This window comes from Dysidea avara, chromosome 8 (genome assembly GCF_963678975.1).
Source record: "Dysidea avara chromosome 8, odDysAvar1.4, whole genome shotgun sequence".
In the NCBI taxonomy this organism is placed as follows: domain Eukaryota; kingdom Metazoa; phylum Porifera; class Demospongiae; order Dictyoceratida; family Dysideidae; genus Dysidea; species Dysidea avara.
Genome location: NC_089279.1, coordinates 29,193,696 through 29,218,648, shown reverse-complemented (window position 1 = coordinate 29,218,648; position 24,953 = coordinate 29,193,696). Strand labels below are relative to the sequence as shown.

Here is a 24,953-nt window from a genome sequence, read left to right as displayed (position 1 = left end):
TTACTGGTTAGAGCGATTTTCGATTGCCATAAGTAAGGATCGGTAACGACGCTTCTCCACCTCTTGCAAACAAGCGAAGAAGGTCGTACTCTGGGACTAAACTGAAGATGCGGAAGACTACCTCACTTGGAAAGTACGTGACTGGATCATCCGTCGAATCCCCCAAGATCGAACCCTTCGTCGTCTTTTTCGAAGATGATTCTGCACAAGCAGAGAATATAGCATCAATCACATATGTACTGGTTATAAACTACTCATTTGAAGCTTTGAAATAAGAGACCAAAGAAGAAAACGTCATTTTCAATATTAAATGCTAGGGATTTTCCCCTAGCTGTAACGTAATTAGACTAATAGGCTACTCGCTATTGAGGTCATAATTTTAGTCCCATAGGTGTCCCTAAGTGATGACGTACAAGATCTCAGTACACAGCTTAAGAGCAGTCTAAACCTGCAGGGTGGCTGAGAAATTTCCATAGTGTGGCACTCATGCCAGCTCCAACACTATGGCTTTTCCTGTGAAATGGTGTGGGATGGAGGAAATTCAACAATAGTATGGTTTGAGTTCAAAGTTGAAGTTCAAGGGATCTAGAAGTTGGTTATAGTAATTTTGATGATGGATGTTCTATTAGAGTGGTTGGCTGTTCTATTAGATGTTTAGCAGCTTTTTAGCAGTTTTACTCCTAAAATATAAATTTGATCCCCTTTTGTTGATTCCTAGAAGAGATTAGCTCTTCTATTCTCACCATTTCCATGTTTTCATTGCCCATGTATGTTTTAGATGCAACTGCAACTGTACTGTAGCTTCTACTACCTTTATACGTAGCTACACATAGTAAAATTGGAGAGGGTGCCCCCATGCACCCCCCTAAATCAGGAGGCTAAGTAATTCAAAGGGCTTCTTTCTGAAAAGATTTAAACATCATTCTGGCAGTACACTTGAGTTGAGACAATTCACTAATTAGTGACCACATTGACTACTCAATATTTTGCCATTATTAGCTGGTACAAGCTAGTTAGGTCAACATCATATAGCTTAAACAAACATCGGAGCTCCTCAATTGCAATAATTTGTATAGGTAATCACACACATTTGAGTGCAATTAGGGAATAATTGTACGAGTAACAGTCAAAATTGCACGAGGCGAAGCCGAGTGCAATTTTGGCTGTTACGAGTACAATTATTCCATAATTGCACGAAAATGCGTGTGATTGCCTACTAATCACATAGTGACCACCCTTCGTGTTTTGTAGTACACATCTATCCAGTTCTATGTGGCCATTAACTTCTACCAGGTGATTGCATCATCCTTCTTTGTATTACATCATTTGTTGTTGCACTTAAAAGGCTTCACGTATCAGCAATTCTGATTGGCTACTCAAAATGACTACATATGTTGCACTGAAAAGGCTTCTATTGTCAGCTTATTTGATTGGCTATTCATTATATCACTTTCTTGTTGCACTTAAAAGGCTTCTGTTATTCCGCTATTTTATTGGCTACTTTACAGTGCAATTACAGAAACAAGGCCACGCGATTTGGGATTAATTGCACTCCTACTATTGGGACTAATGTATGGCAAATTAAATCACTATGTGATTAGAGCATAAATCGGATGGCTGCAGGTTCGAGGCTACCAAGGTCCAGTCATGGATTTTTTTCTCCTTTCTCCAACTTTTCAAACACACCTTAAGTAGCTAAAGTCTAAGTAGCCAAAGTCTAAGTAGCTAAAGTCTTTGAGCAGGCTGTAGGACCAGGTGTCCTACAGACCTTCAGCACTTGTGCTGTAAAGCATTAATAAATAAAAAATAAAATAAATAACAAGGTTATATAGTTGATTGAATACTAAATTTAGATTGCCAATGTTAAATAATGAGCACACCATTGAATTACTTTGTAAAAAAAATCAGATGAGAAACATGAACTCAAGAAATAGTGGCCTACAATGTGCAATACATCTAGGCATTGTCTTAAGGGCATACGAGGCTGAAGATCTTTCACTTTTACTTCAGAGGGAGTATAGGTTATCCCATGCACTAGCTTTCAAAGATCATAGAGTATCGTGTACAACAGCCTAGAGTCCTACAACTAAAATCCATACATGTTCTATACCTTATATATTACGGAGCTGCTGACTTCATTCGTGATCGAATGACCAAATGGGACTACAAATTCTCCTTAGGATTATAGATCTATATAATTTATTATTACTGCTTGCTCATGTAAGTCTAACACAATCACAATGATACACATCATTAGCTTGTACTCAATGCACAGTATATCACCATTCTATGATTCATAAATTTTGTCTCAATAGTTATATTGCTGAGAAAACAATTTTATACGGTATCTAAAAATGGAAGAAAAGCTCTACAAAATGTTTAAAGAGCATACCTGCATGCTCATGCATGCAAAGACAAACAGTTAGCATGGCCTGGTACAGTATGCACTCTAGCTATTATTATAGTGACCGGATTTGCGAAAAGGGGTCTTCCACCCACATCCAATTTACCAGCTTTGATGACTCATAACTTCAGATTGAAAAAGGCTATTGACTTGAATTTAGTCAGTAGTGAGCACCAACATACGTAGCTTAGCGTATGGAGTAAATTTCAGATTAATGTGCTTCTTTATCACTAGATTATGGTCTTCCAACTTCATAGAATTGGATGTGTGTGGAAGACCCCTTTTTGCTAATCTGGTCTGTATTAATAGTTGTTTAAATTTCAGTGTTAAAGTTTCGGTTATCAATCTCATTTGAATTACATCTAACTTGCATTCATAACTTTTGCTCACAACCAAGCTGACAAGCCAAGAAAAATACCTCTTCATGATGACATCAGAAACTGACCAATGCATAATACCAAATGTAACTAGTAATATGCTCCCTTCATGCACTATTGGTACATATCATGATACGTCCCTGCACTGGCACATACATGCATATCAGGAGCCCATACTCTCCATTGTTTTCTACACCATATGACAGAAAAAACACAACAGACTTATGTGCATTTCTTTTAGTAGGCACAGAAGAAGCCTGTTTGTGTCCATCCATCTTCACCCATCTGATCTAAATAGAACAGTCTTGCAACAGTTGAATGTAAATGGGTTGTTCACACTTGCTGATCAGGTACAGTAGGTATAGTCTCCATCACGAGTCGAGACTTTTCACCAGGCAAGTAGAAGGCCGAAGAAGGAGAAAGGGAAGGAGAAAGGGAGTGTGTGAATGTGAGTGTGTGCATTTGTGTGTGCGTGCGTGCATGCATGTGTGTGTATTGTGTGTGCATGTGTGTGAATACTTTTCACCATATAGGTGCATAGCAGTAATTTTAGGGATTAGAATAGACAACAATGGAGTGAGAGAATTACATCAGTTGTAATTAAAAGGAAATGGGGGAATAAAGATTTAATCGATGATATGATCAAGGGGAGAAGACTAGAATGGCCTGCGCATGTTGCATGCATGCCTGATCTCAGAATTCCCAAGCAAGTATTTTTTTGGATGGCTAAAACAACCTTGTCCACAAGGTGTCCAAAGAGAAGATGGAAGAATGTGATAACACAAGACATTGGTGTTGATGAAAATAAATGGTATGATGATGCTGTGACATGTAGAGATGGAGAGCATTACGTAGAAGAATAGCTGATGGAACCTTTAGTGGACAAACTGCTGAACTGCCACAACCTGAGATCAATTGTCCAACCAGCTGTTTGAGACATTTCAGAAGAGAATAAAAATTAAGAGACATTATTAAATATGTTGTTGAGTGAAGTAAACCAGTCCACTTACAGAAGGAAGCTGTACAATATGTAACTTGCTACAAGAGGTTCAAGAGTATAAAGGAGGCCTAGCAATACATATACATGTAGAATATGAAGTTATTCTAATTGCCATTTAAATGGCTTGCTTAACCATTCAACAGCAGCAACAGAGCAAACAAGTGTGTGCATATGTGTGTGTGTGTGTGTGTGTGTGTGTGTGTGTGTGTGTGTGTGTGTGTGTGTGTGTGTTAGTGGTGTGCGATATAGGATATTTTCATATCACGATTATTACACACAATTATACGATACGATATATATCACGATATACAACTCATCACTCAGCTTGTGTACTTACACCAATGACACTTGTAGCACTAATGTACTAGAAGTACAATACAACATGGTACATCACTACCATACAACATTACAAGCTCTTTTATCAAAAAAATTACAGTGTACAATGACATTTTGGGTACAGTTTTCTCTAATTATAACTAAATCTATACTTCGGCTTATATCACGATATAAAGATTCTATATCATATCACGATATAAAAAAATTTATCACGATATTTCGATATATATCACATATCACACATCACTAGCGTGTGTGTGCTTGTATAGAGTGTATTTAATTGTAGTGTGCATGCACAATATCATGTGAACTAACACACCTGCCTATCACATAGCAACTAATGACAAGGCTATTCTGTGGCTATAGCCGCTCCATATGTGTTATATTATATTGTTGTTGTAGATAAAGCTAGTAGCTGCTGGCATCTTCAATCAATTCCCCAGTATAGCTTGTGTATTTCAGGAACTAACATGCACACAAACACACACTAATACAAACTGTATACATGTAGCTGCAGATGCATAAATTGATCTCTATAATCCAATTGTAGTTTGTGACAAAAATATATTGGATTATGGCCATTACACATTACAATTAAGTCTCATTGGTGAGGCAAGCAGTACCATGTAGTGTATACATACATATACATACGTAATGTCAATAATTTTTGACTTCAAAATAACAGCATTTATGCTGGATAGCTATATATGTGTCATGTGCTTTACTTCTCGTACATGTATGTACATATCAATATATCAAATGAACTATGTATGCACAATATTTATACCCTATAGGATGGTTATGCATAACATGAAATTATTTTCTAAGTTGGTAGTTTCAGTAAATTATGTTCTAGCTCTTTTCTGTAGGTAAAGTAGTAGCAAAATAAATTGAATCAAGACACACGGTAGTGTGTCGTGCGGCCCAAGAAGCCGGCGTGCCACCCGTGAGTATATTAACAGGAAGAAAGAAAACGCAATTTTCATACCTATGTAGCTCTGTGATCCCTTATCCGATTGGAACCACATTTGCTAGAGAGGTGCCGGCCAGCAAGGGGAGTCTACACACCAAATTTGAAGAAAATCGCTCCAGCCATTTCCGAGATACGAGCGAACAAACTTTCGTTTTAATTTCTTCGTTTTTTTCTTCTTCTACTTCTTCTTCATTTCGCACACTTCTCAAAATCCGCCATAAAACACGAACGCGTGCTCGGATCGGGATGATATTTGGCACACTTAAAGGGCTCATTAAGGCGGATCTCTGTACCAACTTTGGTAGGAATCCGATGAACATTTACGGAGTTATTACCGATTATTTGCGTAAAATAAGATCGAAGGTCTGTCACGCCTACAGGGTAAACTCCTTTGAGGAATCAGTTGAAAATTGCTATGTAGATGGAGCAACCATCGTAGGAGTGCCTTTTTGTGGTTTGAAAGGAATCGGGATAAAGACCACGGAGATATGACACAAAACCCGACCTGTGTCAAAATTACGCGATAGATTTTTATGAATAAAAATACTATTAGTTTTCGTGTCTATCAGGCAAACCGCTTAGAGCAATGAGCTGAAAATTAGTATGTAGCTGGAATAATCATCATAGACAGTCCTTGCAGTAGTACAGAAGGATCGGATTACAAACCACTGAGTTATGATTCGAAACGCAACTACGTGTATAGCAAATGCGAGATCGAGATACTCTAATAGAACAGTCACCCTAATAAAGCATTTAGCTGCATTTATAATTTACTCAATTATATTACATTGCAAGTTATTCTGTAGGGAATTCAGCTACAAACAAGTCACCCTGTAGTCAGATCAGCCAGAAGAAGGTACCTAATAGAGAGTTCAGCTACAAAGAAACCATCATGTAGAGAGTTCAGCTCAAACAAATTGCCCTGTAGAGAGATTAGCTAGAAGAAGTTACCTTGTAGAGAGTTCAGTTACAAAGAAACAATCATGCAAAGAGTTCAGCTGCAAACAAATCACCCAGTAGAAAGTTCCGCTATGAACAGATCACACTGTAGAGAGTTCAGTTAGAAACAAGTCATCTTGTAGAGAGATCAGCTAGAAGAAGTCACCTTGTAGAGAGTTCAGCTACAGAGAAACCACCATGTAAGAGAGTTCAGCTGCAAACAAATAACCTGTAGAGAGTTCAGCTAGGAACAAGTCACCCTGTACAGAGATCAGCTAGAAACAAGTCACCCTGTAGGGAATTCAGTTACAAACAAATCACCTGTAGAGAGTTCAGCTACAAACAAATCACCCTGCAGAGAGATCAGCTAGAAGAAGTCACCTTGTAGAGAGTTCAGCTATAAAGAAACCACCATGTAGAGAGTTCAGCTGCAAACAAATCCCCTGTAGAGAGTTCAGCTAGAAACAAGTCACCCTGTAGAGAGATCAGCTAGAAACAAGTCATCCTGTAGAGAGTTCAGCTAGAAGAAGTCACATTGTAGAGAGTTCAGCTACAAAGAAACTACCATGTAGAGAGTTCAGCTGCAAACAAATCACCCTGTAGAGAACTCAGCTACGAACAAATCACCCTGTAGAAAGATCAGCTAGAATAAGTTACCTTGTAGGGAGTTCAGCTACGAACAGATCACCCTGTAGAGAGTTCAGCTACAAACAAATCACCCTGTAGAGAGTTCAGTTACAAAGAAACCACCATGTAGAGAGTTCAGCTGCAAAAAAATCAATCACTCTGTAGAGAGTTCAGCTGGAAGAAGTCACCTTGTAGAGAGTTCAGCTGCAAATAAATCACCCTGTAGAGAATTCAGCTACAAACAAATCACCCTGTAGAAAGATCAGCTAGAAGAAGTTACCTTGTAGAGAGTTCAGCTACAAAGAAACCACCATGTAGAGAGTTCAGCTGCATACAAATCACCTGTAGAGAGTTCAGCTAGAAGAGTCACATTGTAGAGAGTTCAGCTACAAAGAAATAACCATGTAGAGAGTTCAGCTGCAAACAAACACCCTGTAGAGAACTCAGCTACAAACAAATCGCCCTGTAGATAGATCAAGCTAGAAGAAGTTACCTTGTAGGGAGTTCAGCTAGAAGAGTCACATTGTAGAGAGTTCAGCTACAAAGAAACTACCATGTAGAGAGTTCAGCTGCAAACAAACACCCTGTAGAGAACTCAGCTACAAACAAATCGCCCTGTAGATAGATCAGCTAGAAGAAGTTACCTTGTAGGGAGTTCAGCTACAAACAAATCACCCTGTAGAGAGTTTAGCTACAAAGGAATCATCCTGTAGAGAGTTCAGCTATGAAAAGATCACCCTGTAGAGAGTTCAGCTAGAAGAAGTCACCTTTTAGAGAGTTCAGCTACAAAGCAACCACCATGTAGAGAGTTCAGCTGCAAAAAAATCAATCACTCTGTAGAGAGTTGGGTTATCTGTTTGTAGTTGAATTCTCTACAGGGTGATTTGTTTGCAGCTGAACTCTCTACAAGGTAACTTCTTCTAGCTGATCTGTCTACAGGGTGACTTGTTTCTAGCTGGTCTCTCTACAGGACGATTTGTTTGTAGCTGAATTCTCTACAGGGTGATGTGTTTGCAGCTGAACTCTCTACATGGTGGTTGCTTTGTAGCTGAACTCTCTAAAAGGTGACTTCTTCTAGCTGAACTCTCTACAGTGTGATCTTTTCGTAGCTGAACTCTCTACAGGATGATTTGTTTGCAGCTGAACTCTCTAGCACCAAATTCACCTGAATTGTTGTTATTAAAATTTTTACCATTAACCTACCATCACAGCCATTTCTTGGCCGCCACCTTGGATTTCACATCTTTTTTCACCATAGCCTTTTCAAGAGCCGCACTCCTTTTTTTACAGCTTGGCTGTTTTTGATTAGATTAAATATTCCGCAAGAACCAAAAACTCAATGGAAAAATGGCTACTGCACATACATGTACATATATAGGTACCAATTAATGTAGTTATTTAAAGTCATCACTAACTAGCCCATCTTGGTATTGACTGTAATTGTAAAGACGTTCAGGGATATTTAGTTCAATAGTGCTGCTGGAATTTTCTACTTGTTTTGCTCTCATCATCTTTTGCTTTCCAATTGTTACTAAACCGATAAGATCACAATGACAGGTGTAAGTACCAATATGGTAGAAAAGTATCAAGCAAAAGTGAGCAAAAGTGCAAGCAATCATTATATTGGAGACAATAGAAAATAACCTACTGTCACTCTGGTATGACATTGCATGCATTATGGTGATGTTTAATAATGTTAAAGTATCTTGAAAATTCACAAGCTTGTTTTTGTTGGGATGAAAGTAACCAGAACTTAATGCGAAGCACATAAGAAGTGTGGTTGACAATATTAACCTCATTTTTACCTGGAATGCATACAAACTGAAAAGCGTACTCCTGATTATCATTGTTAGCCCTATCCAATAGTGGTATTTGTCTTTGTACGAGCCTTGAAATGCATCCAATAATGGCTTAAAACGGTTAATTATTCTGAATTGTGATAGGAATCTACTGAACAATAAAATAATGGTAAAAGGTACAAGTAATATGAATAGCACCAGACATGTGATGAAAAGTATGGCAAATTTTAGCTCAAACAGTGGAACACTGGCGTCGATAGACCACACTAACTGCTGATCACCATTTGGTAGATGAGTTATAGTAGAATAAGAGAACAAAACAGTTAATACAACTCTTAGAATACTTGTGTATGATAGCAAAAACAATGTAGCCAGAACAGGAAGAGACCTAGCATATGTCCATCGAAGTATTCTAGTGGAATAGTGACTTACCAATATAATGAAAATCGCAACAATGATGAGATAAAAAGGAAAGAATAACTGCAACAGTATTTTAATATAGCCATCCATGCCATTGTAGAAGCACATCTCAATACCCAAATCCAAATTGAGAAATGAAATGAAAATTTGAAGAGGTTTAAACACATTGTGATTTGCTAAAAATACAGAACCATTAATGCTAACAACATTAGCATAAAACATCATCCCATTGATAGTTCCAGTTGTCACTGTGAGGTTGAAAAGGTAAAGTGTTAAAACTAACAGAATTCCGACTGTCAGAATTATTGTGGTGATCAGAATATGTACATTAGTACAGTGTATACACCTTGATGATCCAAATACCATACTAAGTGAATGTTGACACTGTGAACACAAGATACCAGTCCTGTTAAACTGACACTGTAAATCTGGGCTTTGTAGATTAAGATTTGATGAATGTGGCAGACAATAATCCATTGGACAATCAGCACATAATAAATATTGAGAGTTGTTAATGTGTTCTGGAATGATCCATACATTTTCTGGACGTCTGATGGTAGATTTATCAATATTGCATGTATCGATGTGGACATGACGATTATTGAGGAGAACTGGATCACAATCACATATGCCATTTTGCAGTATAAATCCAAGTGGGCAAGGCAGAAGTTCAACATAAAATGTTTCATATACCTGATGAAGATATGGTGATACTGTTAAAAACAGCTCGCATGTTTTAAGAGCTTCTGACACAATAGTCAAACTAACAGATTTGGATGAAGAATCAAGAAAAATAACAAGCTCAGACTGGTGTGCTATTTTACATGCCGATGATGGTAAAAGTGTGTTATGTGTCTCTATATACAATGTAGCACCACCATCACTACACGGTATACAAAAGTCAATTTGTAGTGTTTGACCTGGATAAACTGCTCCTAAAACATCAGTGGTACAGTTTATTTCTAGCTGTCTTGGACAAGAACAAATAGTTGTGTGTTTATCAAATTCTTGACGAGAAGTTTCAGAGTGGATTACCACTGGATTTACCAATTCATGTTTGTAGCCATAGAATGCAGATGTTGACATCCATTTACAGTGGTACATAAAATGGCTAAAAGGCACACTACATTTAAGTGTAATTTCTTCATTATAATTATAATTGCCAATATCAACAATATTATAATCTTTTAGTGAAACAGTGTCATTTGTTTCGTTGAGGATGAATTGAAAAATGCAATAGGGGTAAGGTACATTGTATCCATTATGGTCATATGCTATAATTTCATTGCTAACATTGTTATTGATAATTATAATACTGCTGTGCTGCATCACTTTTAAGTAGCCAGGTTCTAATGATATGGTGAATATGCGAATACATCTATTTGTCTTGATGATAATTTCATTATAGAAAGTAACTTGACACATTTCAAAGTGCATTACATAATCAACATCATTGTTTGTTATTACCACTGGACCTTCTATGTGGACTATCATGTTGCTAATGTAAGCCACAGAATTCTCAGTGTAATTAGTTTCAGTAACTTCAATGTGTCCTACAAAATATACCTTAGGTGTGTAGCGTGATAACTCACCACCATTAATTCTGAATATTGGATTTCCAGTTTTATGAAAACTGCATACAATAAAGTATACTTCGTTGGGATATGTACAGATAGTTGTAGTGACTGGAGATAAGCATATACTTGAGTCATTGTCAAAAGGTATTAATCCAATCAAGTATGACCACTGTGCATTATTAGTAAATGTGCAGTTTGAAAATACCAGAGTTGTATTGAATTGTGATAAGGCAGCCACTACCATTGACACATATGAACATACATTAGTGTAAACATTGAATTCAAAAATGCAGTTACTGAAAATTACTTTGATTTCAGTTACAGAACATTGGTTTTCAATGTACAAAACCGCTTGATCCATATCATGGAAATGAGAGTCACTCACTACAATGCTAAGATCATAATTTAATTGCTGCAATAATATGGCTAGTCCAGCGTAATAATTTTGATCGTTAATAGTATCAAGGCATTTGTTACCATGTCCGGTAATGGATGCTTCTCTTATTTTTATATTGAACCGTTTATGATTACTCAATGACAAATTGGTATATTCTAGTGAAATTCCCTGGTAGCGCAAATAGGAAGCAGAATTACTTACTGTTAAATTAATGCTAATGTTGTTCAAATGTGAGTCTCCTATCATATTGATTCCTATCATTCCATATTTTAAAAATACGACTTCATTTATTCTGCAAGACCAACAATAATTTAGTAATAGATTTGTCTCTCTGTGACTTTTGTAATTTTGCCTATAAGTTATAGGTAAATTGCATTGCTGAAAAATTAAGTTTCTAATAGCAACATATTGTGAATAGTTAATGTATAGTAATGAATGCACGCAGCTAATGATTATTGCTGGTGATAAAGCTTTACTGGCAATTCCAATCAATGTAAAGTTATACAAACCAGTTAATATCATGTTTGGTGGTACATGGTGTTCTCCTGGCAACAAGTGATACTCAACATTTGACACAACAGGTAAAGTACCATTATTATCCAGTAAGTATTGACTTAGTGTACCACAAGGTTGAGATAGACAACTCATATTAGATGAGGCATCTGGTAGCACAAAGAATACATCAGTAGCAGTGACTACCCAAACCTGGATTATTGCTAATCCAAACAGGTTCATCTGCAATAATTTTTTCACCATGCAATGGTATATCCACACAGAAATATATAATAGCTAACTAATGCCTAAAGAACAATATTGTAGTTATTATAGTCTGAACTGTTTACGTGTTGTTTGTAATAACTACACAATTATGTTTCGTTATGACAAAATACAATGTGCAACAGTTGAAATATGTTATGCATAACAATACCTTTCATGTTCAATAAGTAATTCATAATATAACTTCAGTTTATTTTCATTAGTGATACACATAATAAAAGCATTTTTATATGAAAAACATTTAGAAAATTCAAATGATGCATACGATTATAGCCATGTAAATTATGCAGATCAATTTCTTGCCACAGGTTCTCCAGTCAAGCAGATATAATTATACTCTAACTGTGCACTGTATGCATCCCAATGTTAAATCTATCCTGCCCATGCACATCTAAACTGATATATATATGAAAGGAAACATAAGTGACCTCACAGTTAAGACACTCTATAGAGAGAATACATGCATGATTGCCATACTATAAACTAAGGTTTTACAAGCCAACTGTTTGTCAGGGAGTATTACATGCAGTATCATGCAAAGTATGCCATAAAACAGAAACTATGTATTGAAGTACTCCACTTCTTAACTCTTTAGCCTGCTCCTGATAGAAGCAAGCATAAGCAGTCTATATCAATTAGTTCCTAACATATATTTGAAATGTCATCTTTTGGTGAAAATTGTTACCCGGGTCAATCTCAGCGTACATAATTTTCAAAAATTTCCTAAGGCCCCAGACTCACTGACTTATCTAATAGAGTATATCACGATGACTGCTCTATTACAGTATCTCAATCCTTTCACTATATTCAAGTGGCCCAGTCAATGCCGGCCACAATAACGTTTGGCTGAGATTTTTTTAAACAGCCTGCACTATTTAGTACTACAGAACAGTACAAGCTGCAGCTATCAAGTTTTGAAAATCGTATGATTGGGCATGCTAACATTTTGACCCCTCTCCTTTCCAAAAGTCTACCTGACCAATTAATGAAAGCATGCCATGCACTAGCTATCATGTTGTTGAATGGTGTTAAAACTAAAGTCCTTATAGTAGCTACGGGAAGTTATTTTTGAAGGAACGGAGTGCCTAGTGTTGTTTTATATAGTTAACTTTAGTAGCATAACCATGTTGTTGAATGGTGTTTTAACTTAAAGTCCTTATAGTAGTTACAGGCAGTTTTTTTGAAGGAATGGAGTGCCTGGTGTTGTTTACTTTAGTAGCTAAGCAAAAATTACTTTTGTAACTATACTAAAACAAGACTAAAAGTTTTAATTTAAAATTTGCATAAAAGCTAAAAACACAGTTTCTTTTATCTACTAAACTAAAACTAAACCACAATTTCCTTTATTTAATACGCATTTACACACTAGCCCATAATGACACATATAAATGTTGTGTTCAAGTATCTAAATGTTTTATGAGTGTTTCACACCCTAGATGAATAAAAAATAGAAGGGGAACAGGGATTGCTGAAAAAAGCCATGAAACAAGAAGAAATCGCTGGGGTGGTAATACTGGTAAACCTATTATGACTCTCTGTCATAAATATTAGTTAGCTCTGTCACTATTTGAGATGAGTCACAATAAGTGGGGCCCTAGGGGCAAGGAGGGTTTCACTCTGAATCAGTGTTTATTCTAGGGCTATTAGGCGGTGAACTTTCCTCCCCTAAAATCTCAGCCTAAAATTATGAGTGACTACTATAAGCTTGTTTTTAAAATGGCATGCAAAACTTATTGCATGAACTGAAATTCCTAAAATTCAATTTCTATTTCTTGGCTGAAAACATCCACCAATGCAGATTTTTTTGATTTAGCTAGTGCTATGTGGTATCGTACAATGATGTTCAATACAATATTTCAGTGATTTCACACAAATTGTGTATATATTCAATAGATTGCAGGACCGGAGGAGGGAAAATTGAGTTGGTCAGGCCATTGACTATAATGTTGAAATTGCTACTGTATACATGCCAATGAGAGAGGAGCTGTTGCACAGTGTGCGAAGCACGAGCATTCTAGGGGGGTCTGGGAGCATGCCCCCACAGGAAATTTTTGAAAATTAGACACTCAGATATGCAATTTTAGTGATATTTCACTGCTAGCTAGCTATATAAATATGCTCAGGTCTATCTGTTGTTCTTCAGACTTTCTATACTATTGCAGACCTGACATACAGGGGACACAGCATGAAACTTGCTGTATGGTTCATTTAGTTATAGCTAGCAATTAGAAGTTCAAGGGGGGTCTGGGGGTGCAACCCCCAGGAGCTGCAGAATTTCTGCAATTTAAAGGTTTGAAAATGCCTTAAAATTTAAAATTGATGCTAAATTTTAAAGTAAACTAGCTAGCAAATTGCAACTTCCCCCCCAAATTTTACAGGGAACCCATGTAGCATGGCCCCCTTTAGCTAGGATATAATTACTATACAGTGAATTCACACAGCAATGGCGGATCCAGGATGGGGCATTTGGGGCAAATGCCCCCCCCCCCCCCCCCCCCCCTTCAAGAAATTGCATACAAGATCGAGATACTCTAATAGAGCAGTCAGTTACTCTAATAAAGCAGTCACAATGTTCATGAGGCAGTGTAGCTTACCTATGAAGCTATAAATAGGATTTTATTTTACATAACAGACGTGATATATTTGGTAAAGGATCACTAGCTATTATTGTTGTGACCTTTTTTTTTTTTTTTTTTTTTTTGGTCTTCAATTGTTTTTCAGCAAGGTGCCCCCCCTCTTTCCAAACTCTGGATCCGCCCCTGCACAGCTACAATAAAATGCTACACAGCTGTATACTACTACACTGGTTTGTATGAAGTGAACGGATCATCACGTAAATATACTGGTGGACAGTCACGAGACCAATCAGCATTCGAAAATGGCGCGATGTGGGTGAAACTGAGAGTTTGCTCGGTATCTCGACAGGACGAGTGGGTAGTTGAAGAGGAGTGATTCAAATCAACATCTCATCCAGATGGCCACCATGTAATGTATGAGTGTGCAGCTTCTTGCCGAGGAATGAGTCATCTGGTTTGTCACTGCCAGCCCTTCGCCCAGCAAAGGAAGCCAAGAAAGACAAGCCAAGGAATGCTAATGATTATTTTATGAAGATTGAATTGTGATATAAGTGTGCTGGTTTAGAATCAAAGAAGGCACCTGCCTTACACGTGATAAATGCCAACTATCAGCACACGTGATACTGTACGTAGAACCCACAATCATTTCTGTACAAAACGATACGAATGCAATGCTGTACTGTAAGGTAATTGGAGGTACTATACGTGTAGTTCTGTGCTTTAGTTAGGCTGAGAAACTAGGTAACTACTCATGTCATGCATTTTCAATAACATCTGTGAAATGTACGTAACTACATGTAGATGTGATCGTCCAAAGATTGCATGAGAGTAATGTAGTTCGAGCTGGTCAGCTAGTTGGTTCAACTCCAGATTATTGGTCCGGCTCAGGCCTGACCAACCGGACCGTCTCCTCCGGCCTTGGATTGAACACATACAGTGCACTACTATAGTGGACATGAGGTGCACATGGTTGTCCTAGATATTACGAACATCACCTTAAATGACTAGCCAGTTAGGCAACTATTTCACATTTTTTGTTGTGAACTCGGACGGCACCCCAAACTTCCTGATCCTCCCCAAAGGAGGCTTCCTAGAATAAACACTGCTCTGAATCACAACTTCAGCCTAGCTGTAAGTTGAAGACCAAAAAAAAAGGGTCATCATTACATGTTCACAATGACAATAGCTGCCCCTCACCATGAGCTATGCAGGGATCTCAGCTACTCATCTTAGTTCACAGTTATGTAAGTTAGGTATATACAAAAGGTGAGTGTTATTACAAGTATGATTCCATATGTGTGCTGTGTGTCAACATGTGAGCACAATTATGGTTTCACTAAATACTATGAATAAAAGTATTTACACTGTACAGATATAATGTATAATATATAGCTAATCCAGCTTAATATGTACAATGATATAATACATTAATTTGCTCATAATTATGTTGTTTCATAGTGCTTTTCTGGATGTGTATTCAAGAAAATATAGTATCGTATGCATAGTTATACACATACAAATGTTTTGCTGCACCATTGAACACACTATAGGGTTGGATGATACTGAATAAATTAACATGTTGATGGCTGTGGTACACCACAGACTAGAGAACAATGGCGAGATCACTATTATTAAGGAATCTATTATTATGTGGTCACAGTTGCCTATCTACACACCACCCTTCCATCACACCACAGGGATCTGTTGATCTGTTGATCTGTTGATAATAGACAGTCAAGGAACACTATAGGCATTATTATTATTATTAAATACAGAGAAAAAGGCATTATGCCTGTGAGTCCTGCTCATTACAATAAACGATTACATTAAAAATAAAAGTTATCAATCAAAATTTTAAAGTTGTCAGTAGAATTAGACGACACTACATAATTGGGTAAATTATTCCATGAATTGATGGAAAAGAATTTACTTCGGATATTCTTTTGGGCATGAGGTTTAAAAAGTTTGAAGTCATGTCTCCTTGTGGCACTTGACAAATTCAGGTGGAAAAATAATTCAGGTTGAAGATTAGCATTCCCTTGTAAGATATTATATACCATAATCATGTCAGCACGATGCCTTCGATATGACAATGTAGGAAGCTTGAGGGTAACCAGACGTTCATCATACTCCAAACTGGACAGATCCTGAACACATTTAGTGGCTCTTCTTTGCACTCTCTCCATCCTGTCACAATCTCCAATATAATTGGGTCCCCATACAAGATTAGCATATTCAATTGTAAGTTGAGGTCTTACCAGAGCCTTGTAGAGACGTAGCCTTGTAGAGGCATGGCGCACAGTTTGGTATACAAAGCCCCAAAACAATGCTTATTCCACAATAGGGTATTACATGAATACATACATGCATAACATACTGGTATAATATGCTTTATGTACTGAGACGGTGTAATAGAAGCCAACTGTACAATTCTGTTATATATTTACAGTAGGAAGATGTGTTTATGGTACTCTGTAGGCTAGTATTCTTGTCTGATTATCAATAACTGTCTTCCTCCTGGATATATGATAGAGGTGTGTGATCTGTTCAGGCATTGGAGATACGCTTCTTGGCTTATGCTTGTGTATAACTGGCAAGTGAATAGTCTCCAAAGCTGGTTTTGAAGGTGGCTTATTGTTAGTGTTGGTACCATATTCACTGAAATCTACACAATTTGCTAATGAAGGAATTAGCAATTTTCTACTTTCAACCTGTCAACATATAATATATTATATACACATAACTCACATGGAGTATAGACATATATACCTTTCTTTGTATGGGCTTTTGTTTCTTCATGTACGCATTAGCTCTCCATGAACTTGAAGTGGCATTGATTCCATGCTGTAAAGTAATTATTACAAATCTTTTTCTTCAACTGTAATCTAAATACCTTCTTCCTCAGGTGACCAGCCACATTTTTCCTTATAGCATCAATCACTGTCACAGTGAAGTATACACATTACACTACGTATATTCAGTAAAATATGTGCGTAGTACTAGCCTGGCATAGATAATGTGCTTAACCAGTTGGTATGATCCACTTCTAATTTTGAAGGAATTGTTTCCATGCCACTTGAAGATGATAGCTGTTGGATATTGAAACAGAAATTAATTATAAATGCATAGTTACATGATATAGGTGTTATTATAAAAGAAGTTACAGCTAACCATGCAGATTTATTTACATTAAGTGCATCCTAAAAGGCAAAGACCACTGCCAATTATCACAATTTATTGAAGTTGCAAATGTCTGCAATTGAAATAATAAAACATCATTCTAATTTTAATTTACTATAGCCTTTTGTAACCTATTGACTTCAGTAAGTAATACTAACTAAAACTTGAGGTACTAGACCTATATTAACTAAACTACTTATAATAATGAGTACTAAAACTAGAACTAATTTAAAACCGCATGCAGTACTAGAACAACACACAATTAATTTATTCCTTGTTTTAAAAGGTGATATAATTTGAACATATGAAACTTACAAATATATGCTGAGGTAGGGGATTGTTAGGATTATCTCTTATCAGCTTTACTATAGACATGATGCCTCCCAACATTGATTCTGTGTTATCTGCATGAGTATATATCAGTAAACAAACATGGTACTGAAAACTTTAGAGTTTAAGCAGGTGTTATGCAGTATTTGTGTGTGTGGATGCTTGTGTGCCTGCGTGCATGCATGTGTGTATGTCGTTGCGTGTGCATGTCTTGCATTATATGATACCAGGTTGAGGTTGTTGTGGAACTTCAAGTCCCACGACCTTTATTTGTGATACATGGCACACTTATCCGATTTTACTGCAGTCTATTTGCCCCAGCAGGATTACTCTGAGCAGTGCATGAGTGTCCCAGTGATGGTTAACTTGCCTGGGTAGCAATTATATGTAACTGCATGCATTCTGTATAGCTATACTATTTTTTCTTTAAGACCTTTACTTTGTGTGCTTGTGTGTGTTTGTGTGTGCATGCTGCCAGCACTCAACCTGGAGGAAGAAAATTCCTATGTCAGTGTGATAGATTCCATAGGGCAAGAAATCATACAAGAGTCTACAAGTCATACATGCCACTAAGCCTGGTGCTTGCTTGCTTGCTCAAGAGTGCTACTAATACCTGGTACTGTAACATGTAAAGGCGGTGCTGTTTATCCACAGACACTATACAATTGTAGTTGACTATATAGCTACATGGCTATAGGCTTACTGTTAACCAAAGTACGGTGTGTAAATACCCTTTAGAAGCAACCATGATAGCAAACTGCATATTTGTGTTTCTTGCTTACAATGGCTTGGTTAATTAATCAACTTACAGGGTCTGCAATATTTGGTAGGATCTTATGGCTTTTAATGCCATTCCTTTATCCCAGTTAAATTAATTTGTTGCTTTAATCCCAACCCAGCCAAACCCTAATATGCATGTATGCTTACAGCAATTTCGTTATCTTACCGGGCATCTCAAGCCTTTTCATTGATTTCGATATCTTCTCTACAGAGTTATTGACCTATAAATAAGTACATATATAGTTGATTTCTTTATTGTGACAGAATTTGACAAAACCAGGATATCTGAGTTTGCTTGCATGTCAAGCTCAGCAAGCATGCTATTGACCTAGAATTTTCATACAATCCTTATGTAGTATTATAGGGAATGATACTCAAACTTTATAAAACTGCATGATGGCTTACTTCTACATTAAGTTATGGTCCCTGGTTTTGTCAAATTCAGTTACATCAATGCATGTACTATAGCTACTTACCTTCTTTGAGAACTGATCAAGATGTACTTCTTGTGAGGCTTCGATTTTTGCTTTGTGTTGTTCATAACTGATCACAAAAGTAGCACATATTTGTGTATTAAGAAACACATCACATTACATATGGTATAATATTATTCAACTTACTGCTGTACAGATCCTACAATTTCCTTATCGATGCCAACTAGTTCTCTGTTTAACCATTCTACCAGCTCAGTAACATGCTGTGATTTTATATCATAATTTATACATGTGCAACGATTGTTGATTAGCTACCATGATAGCTTTTTCACTGAAAAATAATTTTTTAGCTGAATTCGATGGTGTAACTGCCAGTCTTTTCTATGTATAGTTACACTTTCAGTACACAGTACCATGTAATCATGTGTTTTGATTACCTTAAGTTTAATGAACAATTTTAATTCCGATGTAACATGTGAGATCACTATAAAAGCATAAAAAATCCAATATGATTTTGTTACTAACACATATACACACTATATCACACAAACACACACACACACACCCACACACACACAAATATGCACAGTACACACACATACTACATGCACAACTGCACACACATACTACATGCACAACTGCACACACACACACACACACACACACACACACACACACACACACACACACACACACACACACACACACACACACACACACACACAAATACACACATGTAAATATACTAGACACACCATAGGCGGTGGAGACGGGGGGACCATGGCCCCCCACTTTTTGGGACACTGTTTGCAAGAAAAGGTCGAGATACTCTATTAGAGCAGTCACAATATTCAGAGAAGCAGTGTAGTCAGGATCTGGATACACTGCTTCTGTCAGGATCTGGATACTCTAATAGAGCAGTCACAATATTCAGAGAAGCAGTGTAGCACATTCCTTAGCTACGTATGTGTAGTTATAAATAAGGAGATGTAATTGGTGGAGAGCAGCTACTGTCAGCAGGCTGTGACCTTTTTTTTTGTCTTCGACTTACAGCTGGCCTGGCCCCCTCACTCTTTGGCCTGCTCCACCGCCCCTGAGACACATACATACATTACTACACACACACATGAATATGCACGTGCTCTCAATGTGCTTACATGTTTTTATTTTCCCAGCCAGGTTATTGATATCAACAGCCTTTTTCTAAAGCATGGACAGTGAAATCTATCTTAGCAGCCATATACATTGGTATAGAAATGCAATACACTTCTATAAACATCCTTATTGAAAATTTTCCAATTGAGAAGTATATATTGCATACTCCATCATCTAACGCAGTCAACTGCCAAAAATTGGAGATCCTAGTGACCAGTTTAAACAGGTCCTACCACATTGTCAAGTTAGGAGCAACCATACCAAATATGGTAACATGCATTTTGAATTGTGCGTATGATATAATACACCATCTAATGCAGTTGCCTTGGAGATCCTTGGCGACCAGTCTAAACAGGCCCCACCATATTTCAGGTTAAGAGCAACCATAAATTTTGCATCACTTGGTAAGTTAAAGATTGACTCAGGAAAACTACAGTTGGGGGCATCGTGGGGGCATTGAAGCTAAGCTGAAGCTGCAATAACAAGGTTTTCTATATTCCTATGCATATGTATACACTCATTACTTCAGCACAAAGTGGCTCTACTACACCTCTGTAAACTATAAAACACCATGCAAGATTTGTACCACATCGTTATTGTCTTACTTATCCCAGTACTAGTATTACAGTGCTACCAAAATAACTGTGACATACCAGATCTCACAATAGTAAGTTTACTAACATGGTGTATTGAAGCATAATAATGTATAAACATATTATGTTCTCTATTAGCTCATGCTTTTAAAACCACACGTATGGTCGATCATCAGATACTAGTGTGTACAACAAATGGGTTAAGTACTTGTTATAGTTCTTTTGCCTATTAGGTAAGTATATACACCTAAAGTGATTATTATATCACCATACCATGGCTGCTCAAGATTTGTTAACATATACACCAATGTTCAAAAGCCGTTAGCTCAGGGGCAGCAGGTGCATATTATGCTTCCCTCACAGCTGTGGCATAACTATGAAATATTAACATGTATAAGGGTGCACTGATTACATCAATTGCCATTATTTACTGTACAAAACATTACACAAGTTTAGAAGAAGAAACATGGTGGAGAAAAGAGTTTCTTTGCTATGGGATTTTTATTAAGAGTTGTTATCACTGTAAACCCTTTTAAAACAGCTACACAATCATGTTTATATCTAGCTAGTAGCAAACCTTTTCACTTAAAACTTTGCTTGGATCTGCATTGTCTAAGGCTTTCATCAGTTTCTCTGATCCTTTAGATGTAGAAAAACTATAATTGCATGCACTATACATATGTACATGTGTGTGTTTGTTTGAGTGTGTGTGTGTGTACGTGTGTGTGTGTGTGTTGTGTGTGTGTACACATGTGTACTAGTGTGCATGTGTGTATGTGGAAAACAATGAAAGGTTAGCAAGACTAAGGTTTGGTGGATCAGCATACATACATGTTAGCAGTTGAAAAGTTTGGCAAATTTACTTTGCAGCCAATTTTGTACAGAATACATATGTATAACAATATAAATTACTTGGCAAGTAATCTCCTTCAATTTACAAAATTCACCATGCTTTAGTCCTGCCAAACTTTACAATATGTAATGTATACCTTCTACTCCCAATAGTATTAATATCACATCCACTGCTTCAACTAAACAGTTATATTGTTCTCTGTACTAAAGTGCAAAAAAAGTTACAGTATTTCAATTGGTTAGATATATTGTACGTATATCTTCTCTTGTATGTGTTGCATTCACACATGAGTATATAACTTGCTTGGAAACACTTTTCTCAAGTATTGGTAAAAAGAACTTAAACACAACAGATGCTTCAAAAGATTAACCGCTTTAAGTACTTAAAGTACACTTTGAATAATATCTAATATAAACTACAGCTATTTTGAACTCTATTATAGCATACGTACAGGTCTGACATGAATATAGTAGCTGGTTGAAGTGGATAATTAGAATGAAATGCTTATATGTACATGCACAATCTTTAAATGTTCACTCGTGCTATCTGTTTGCATTTACGCAAAAAAAAAACCTCTATTGTAGTATCAGTATACCTTATGTTTCAATGTCTCATCAGTCATGTTTGTGAGATCTGCCATTTCCTTTTTACCAAGATCTATCTTTTTCTGTCCTTGCATGAGTAGCTCTTCCATATTGTTAAGCTGTTGCTCAAGTAGTCTAGATGTATGTTTTACTGACTGTATATTATAATATACACCAGTAAATCAGAATAATAGATGCACATTTCTTACCATTTGTTGCTTAGAAACAACCCCAGATGTTACCTACATTTTTTTAAACACACAAAAATCTCTTCATGGGTATACATGCATAGTTACTAACATGTCCTTCCATTTTAATTTCAGTTGTATTGTTGGAAGGAATTATGTTCATTGCGTTTTGTCGATGTGTAAATATTTTAGACTGTGAGGTAGATTGTAATTGCAGGTTAGCAGTTTCCTCTGGTTGACTACTTGGAATTTCACTTGTCTGGTAGCTGCGTTGCTAATCAAGCAACAGAAAAAATGAGCATGAAAATAACCATAAGTATTATTATATTACAGAAAACCGTGCGTGCATGTGTGTGTGTGCGTGTGTGTGGTGGGTGTGTGTGTGCGTGCGTACGTGTATGTGTGTGTGTGTGTGTGTGTGTGTGTGTGTGTGTGTGTGTGTGTGTGTGTGTGTGTGTGTGTGTGTGTGTGTGTGTACCTGAGAGCCAGCTGAAACCTTCAAAGCTGGGTTTCTTAGGAACTTTATTTCTGTTCTTAATGTCTTAATGGTCTGATATTAAAATATACAAAAATACGTACTAAGAGAACTGTAAAAAAGTAAGTAACCTCTTCAAGTTCCACATTTGAGATCTCAATATCATTTAGCCTTGATATGCCTGTTTCATTTGCTTGTACCAAATACGAATTGTGACTTTTCAAATGTTTAAGTTCCTGTCCAGTGTAATGTGTACATCTAATCAAACAATACCAACTTACTGAAACAAACACTTGCCTCATTCAGACCTTTAGCAGTCTTTTCTAACCTGTACATACACAATAGGATTTTTTTGCAATGACCTTGATCTAGTGTCATGATCTTGATATTACCTTCCACTATTGATGGCCTCCTGTGTATACCTGGACAGGATTTGATCTTTATGTTGTTTTCTAACTTCTTCTGTTACACACATGATAATCATTACCTTATATAGAGTCATTTACCCTTTTCATGCTGTTGTACATCTCTTTTTCTGCAGTGAGGGATACATACACACAGTATACTTTGTCAATGTAAATGTATGGTTCATACTTGAGTAAATCAAACATCTTTTCAACCAGTTGGGCATTGATATTTCTTAGTTGGTGCACCATTTGGAAGGAATCCTGAATTGCAGATCTGTGTAATACATGCACAATGTATGTACATGCTACCCACATCATAACTTCACAATACTGAAGATCTAGCTATGTAAATAAGTGCATATTTAGATGAATGAAAATTCTGATAAAGAATTCTGCATTGTTTTGGTGACAGTTGGAATCAGCAATAGTGTGCATGTGCAGATGCTGAATGCTTCTTTGCACTTTGCAGCATTTATGGGCTTCTCGCGATCGTGAAGTGGCAGTCATTTCAGCCTAAATTTGCAGAAAAAATTATCTCTGACACACAACCAGTTGGATACCATTGTTACAAGTGTACTGTACAATCATTGATGATATTTAAAGTTAGACAAAAGTATTTCGACAACTGAATTGTTCAGTTTACCAAAACTCCATTTAATATTACTCTAATAGAAAGTATGCTAACAAACCATTACTCTAATTAAATAGTCACTTTTGGTATTCAGATAATTGAGGCATTGAGATAAGTGAGGATCCAATATCCTTTACAGTGATGTACTGTTATCTTGATAAAGTTATTACTCTACACATGGGTATCTTGTCATGATAAGTATTTTATCATGAAACGTACATATATTGGGCACCGTGAAGCCAACAATCTCTTGACTTATTAAACAGGTACCTGATTATTGCTGCATGATATTGTTTTTAGCACCATTAACATCTATGTACATAATATTCGTGATCTTACACAAATTCATTTATATCAGGAATTTGAAAATCATCATGGGGACTGTACTCAAAATCTTCATCTTCAGTCTACGTATTAAAATATTACATTACAGACATGCACATTCAAGCTCAGCATCTACAACTTGCAAATGTCAAACATACTTCATCAAGGAACTTTTCCATGAATTTCCTGAAAAACTAAATAAATATGCAAAGTAAGTAAATGTTACGTAGCTAAAATACTTATTGTAAAACCATGTATATACTTACATCTCTTACTGCAGATAATTCCTACACATAAAAACAATCATAAATGCATTTACCAACCACATATGTGAGCATCATACCCTTTCTCTCCTGAAACCAATTACTTCGTGTTGCTTTAAAAGGCTTTGTAATGTCTTTGGAACAAAAAAATTTGTTGCCATGAAACTACACACACACACACATAGTTGCAAGTTCTTACCAGTGTTGGAATGGACACATCTAAATCTGACGATGACTGTGAGCAGAAAAGATGGTACATTTTTCACACAAGTGAATTTGCTATTAACATTATATACCAGAAAATATAATTCAGTCTCTTTTTCATAACTCTTAGTTATCTAAAAATAAAGACACTTTCTTAAATTTTTACTGTATATGCAAATATGTATCTCATCAGTATCTATATTTACCTGATCTACTCTAAATTTTATCATATCCAGTTCATCAATGATTTTCTGTCGCTTATGGATTCTATTTTCCTTAGGAGGTGCATCCCCTGGAATGACCAGGTTTGTTGTTCTAAGCTGCCTCTGCAGTGAATTGCCTCCATACAT

General features: G+C 36.6%; 1 protein-coding gene across 1 annotated transcript; it reads right to left on the bottom strand.

Annotated features, from left to right (window-relative positions):
- Positions 1-16,664: 16,664 nt before the first annotated feature.
- Positions 16,665-24,953, bottom strand: LOC136264920 (uncharacterized). The gene is made up of 21 exons (XM_066059686.1): positions 24,810-24,953; positions 24,696-24,737; positions 24,599-24,634; positions 24,403-24,423; positions 24,295-24,330; positions 24,152-24,219; positions 23,369-23,455; positions 23,281-23,309; positions 23,167-23,236; positions 23,072-23,102; positions 22,906-23,010; positions 22,778-22,849; positions 22,412-22,573; positions 22,321-22,353; positions 22,123-22,266; positions 19,113-19,189; positions 18,969-19,035; positions 18,659-18,713; positions 17,096-17,142; positions 16,972-17,046; positions 16,665-16,913 (listed from the first exon to the last, which is right to left on the bottom strand). Exons 1-21 carry the CDS (start codon positions 24,951-24,953, stop codon positions 16,665-16,667), a joined length of 1,650 nt encoding a protein of 549 aa, XP_065915758.1.